Below are 4173 nucleotides of genomic sequence, written 5' to 3' on the forward strand. Positions count from 1 at the left end.
CAGCAGGTCAATGTCTGTCCTTGGCACAAGGGGAAATAGATTTTACAGTCCATGGTTAGGTACCATTTTCATTTACCATATATCTCTAGTGAGGGAAAAAGAAAAAAAACTGGCTGGCAAGGAGTTCCTCTTAAAGACAGACCTCCCCTCTGGCCGTCGGTGTACATCGGAGAGGTGAATACGAATACAGCTGTAGGGAATAGCAGGGTAGTGACACAGTGCCTGCCCCGAGGACATGAACATGTGCCAATTCTGGGTATCCGGGTGAGAGCAAAGGCACAAACCAGCCTCCTACCCTCCCCAGGCAGCAAAAGGATGAGCCCCACCTTCTTGTCTCCCTGCTGATCTGAGAGAGTATCACCAGTGGCTGTCATTTGTTCCAGCCTTCTGTGCAGTAGGCAAGAACATAGGTCAACACAACTCACACGCAACAGTCAACAGGCAGCTAAAGGTATCAACACTCCTGTATTAAAGTGCAATTCAAAAAATTACAAACATTCATGGTTGATTTTTTTTTAAACAGAGAGTTATTAGAATATCTCTAACTCAGTCTTAAAAGGTGTTTATATAGATAAGGAAATTTACTTCCCCGCCATGCAGGGCTGCTTTAGGAAATATCATACTTGCAAGTTGGGCAAGCCCTGGCACACAGGGAAGAGGGAAAAACACTCCTTCCCCTTCACTGTGAAGGTAGAAAGGCTTTGGGAAGAAGTACAATCACCCCATATGTGAAGGACCACAAGACTAGAAAGTCCACCAGACTAGAAAGACTCTCTTCAGAGCAAGTTTAACAGCATTATATCCTACAGAAGGAAAGGTGGTGGCTGAGCAGCCACTCTCTGCAAGAGAGCTGAGTGGTAGAAACACCTGCACCAGACAGTGGCTGCCAGCTGAGAGGGCACTGCACCCCTAAGCACCCCAACTCTGGCATTACAACACCTGCCCTCCCACGCTGCTCAGATGTGGGCTCACATGTGCCGGCTGCAGCAGCCCAAGGAAGAGATGAAGTCCGTTTTTCCGCTGTGGAGCTGGCACACAGCACAAGCTTGCTCAGCGGAAGCAGCCAGGGCCGTGGGACCTGTCTCCTGACAAGGCTAGTGCCAGGTCATCTTCCTCATGTAATATATTTTGCTCCAAGGCAAGCAGCACTCGACTCTGTTACACTTGAAGAATGGCTGCTTGACACAGGATTGTTGCACAGATATGGGACCTGCCTCTAGGAGGGGGAAAGGAAGACGGATTTGCACAGCCTGCCAGTATCAGCTCAGTGCCCTGCGGCACACACCTTTGTTTGCTTTTCTATTCAATGCCTGCAAAGCCAGGCTGACTGGGGCCCACCCCCTTCCCTCTTGCACAGCCAAATGCTTCCACGTCTCTTAGGATGCACTTCCCAAGTTCATCACACCATGACTGTTAATCCAGGACATGAAACACACTCTTAGAGCATGATACAGGATTTCCAGAGCCCCATCTCACACCGAGCTGTGTGAGAATTTAAGGAAATTTAACACCTTCCTGGGGTACCCAAAGGTCTACGCAAGGAATCTCATGGCTCTCTGTAACTCTCCCCTTGGGTGGTGCTCAGACGAAGTCAAAAGTTTGGCATTCCAGGAAGTTTTACTCTAAGATACCAGAGCCTTGTTATTTTAGTCCTAGGTGAGCGATGTGGTCTACTGGTGGTGAAGAAGACGTCCATCTCTCTCCTCAAGCCAATGGCAGAGCAAAAGGTTAGTGCTTCAACCCCATGAGATAAAGCAAATAAACAGGGAAGTGCTGTTGTTCCACTTTATATTGCCACTGGCTTAATGTTTAAGGAGGGCAGGTGCTCAGCTGCCCAGCACTACGTATGTTGTATATATACAAAGACCTAGAGATAGCCTAACCCGATGGGTAGCAGCAGCCAAGTTGGCTTCAGGGAGAGAGAGTGTGGGAGGCTGGTTGCAATTTCCGTCTGTTAGTTGTTCTTCTTATCCTCAGGAGGTGCATAAGGAGGCGGCTGATCCTGAAAGGAGACAGAGTCAACAGCCTTGTTCACTTTATGACAAACCCTTCCCAGGCATTCCCAGGCTTGGCTTACAAGAAATCACTGCTCTTCAGTGAGCTACAGACAGAGCCAGGTGCTGTGTTTTAAGCTGTCATTTCATCACACCATTCCTCTCTAGTATCAGTTGTGCTCCACAATATATGCTGCCTCCTGTAACCTTTCGACTGAAGGTCCCCTCAAAACCAGGTAACAAAATGATCTACTGCAGATAGATAGATCTGCTTTATTTGCCATCCTCCCTTCACTGCCAGGGCTTTGTCTTTGTTGATATTCACAGCTCTGACCCAGCAGACAGCTGAGTGCCAGCTTTGCTGCTCTATCCATTTCCGTCCCACCACAGAGCCACAAGAGGCAGGGTGGGGCACAGGCCGACTGGCTGTCACGTACCAGATGTAGGTTACAGCCTACCTACCAGCTGCCCCTGACTGAACAGTAAGAGACCTCCCTGTCTCTATGCAGCCCAGAAAAAAAATGAAAGGGAAACCCATATTCTTTCATTCTTAAGCAACCCGCTCATCTTTCAGAAGCAGAGAGCTCTGTGTGTTCTCTGTGCCCATGCAAATTTGTTTTGCCTTTAAGAGGAAGACAAGAATGGCTGTTACTGAATGAATCTTAAGGCCGTCTTCGCTTTCTGACTGAGGATTTAACTTCTTCATGGGACCAACATCCACACCTCCCTCCCAGGAAAACGCACACTTCCTATGCGTGTTCAATATGAGGATGGGCTGGACTTTGCTAAGAAAGTAAACCACTGTCTCTGCTTGTGAGAGGAGAGGGAGCAGGCACATGCAGACCACAGGCACAGTACTCACCATGGGCATGTACACATTGTGCGGGTTGGCTGGGTTATAATATGCACTGGAAGCGGCTTCCATGGCCTTACTGCCCCCTAGAAAGGAAAGAAAAGATGCTGTCTTACATGCCTTAGGCAGTGGCCCCAGCCCTAGAGCCTTCTCCTGAACCACAGCTCTTTTGAGGAGGCAACAGAGGTCCAAAGAGCCAACAGCAATCGCGGCAACTCTGAATTCAGAGCAGTTCAGGAAAGCTGCAAGCTGGCTAGAGCTGACCACAAGCCATGCAGTGCAGAGCTGAGCAGTTCCCCCCACACTCTGTTATCTCAAATAACAGACCAGGATGACTTTCAGCTCCTGGAACAAGAGCTTCCCCACCCCATGCTGTGCCCACGCCACTCGCAGCCTAAGCCTCCAAGCACCCTTTTGCATCCGGACCTGCCAGCCCCCCACTCCCATTTACCTGGCATTCCCGGGTCCACCCAGGCTGCAGGAGCTGAGGGGGCTGAGGGTCCTGCAGGAGACGGCCCAGAGTAGGGGGGGGGAGGTGGCACATACACAGGGTTCATGTTTGAAAGTGGTGGGTAAATACCTGAAAAAGATGACAACAGACTGATGCTTTGGACAATGCATCCGGACAGAAAGGAAGAGAGCTCACAGGCCCAGCAGCACATTAGCGCTGGACACGAGCAGCAGTGAGAGAAGCCCTGCAGGCCTGGCAGGGATGCAGACAGCAGGGATTTGACATTCTGCTAATGCCCATCATGCCAGCAGGCCACAATTCCCTGACAAACAGCAGCACAATGTACAAAGCACATTTTCATCTCCCATCCAGCTGCCACTAGACACACAGGTGTGACCAACAGCACACAACTGATTTTTGCAAGGACAAAGATCCTTGATGGAGACAAAACTACAGTAATCGTCACCACGCCACTGTGATTTCTTTACTACTAACACCAAACACCCCCTGCCAGTCACGCCCTCACAAATTCCGAACCTGGATTCTGGGCATATGGATATCCCATGGGCTGTGGAGCAGGTCCGTAGGCATTCATCGGAAGTGGTGTGTAAGGATATGGTCCGTTTTGTGGCGGAGGAGCAGCATAGCCCCCCGGCACGGGTGAATAACCCCAGGAAGCAGACGGGGTCGGTGCGTACCCTCCAGGCGCCGGTGTGTAGCCATAGCCAGGGTTCTGGACAGGAACGCCACTGGAAGCTAAGGAGCACGTGTTTGTTTAGTCATCTGGACATCCTTGTGTTACAACTAAACATATAGAATAGAAGGAAAAGAGTCCTGTTCATACAGCACCATTTCCCTTCATCTAGATTCCCTAC

At 50.1% G+C, this 4173-nt stretch overlaps 1 protein-coding gene across 1 annotated transcript in view; it reads right to left on the reverse strand.

Annotated features, from left to right (window-relative positions):
- Nucleotides 1–1954: 1954 nt before the first annotated feature.
- The window catches only part of WBP2NL (WBP2 N-terminal like), a gene marked incomplete at its 5' end in the record, with an annotated part of 5378 nt that continues 3159 nt past the window's right edge, over nt 1955–4173 (reverse strand). Inside the window, 4 exons of the mRNA XM_010142515.1 lie at nt 1955–2002; nt 2857–2933; nt 3299–3427; nt 3836–4054. Coding sequence (XP_010140817.1) covers nt 1955–2002; nt 2857–2933; nt 3299–3427; nt 3836–4054 — 473 coding nt within the window. The remainder of the gene's footprint in view (nt 2003–2856; nt 2934–3298; nt 3428–3835; nt 4055–4173) is intronic.

Source organism: Buceros rhinoceros, unplaced genomic scaffold (assembly GCF_000710305.1).
Source record: "Buceros rhinoceros silvestris isolate BGI_N320 unplaced genomic scaffold, ASM71030v1 scaffold28738, whole genome shotgun sequence".
Classification (NCBI taxonomy): domain Eukaryota; kingdom Metazoa; phylum Chordata; class Aves; order Bucerotiformes; family Bucerotidae; genus Buceros; species Buceros rhinoceros.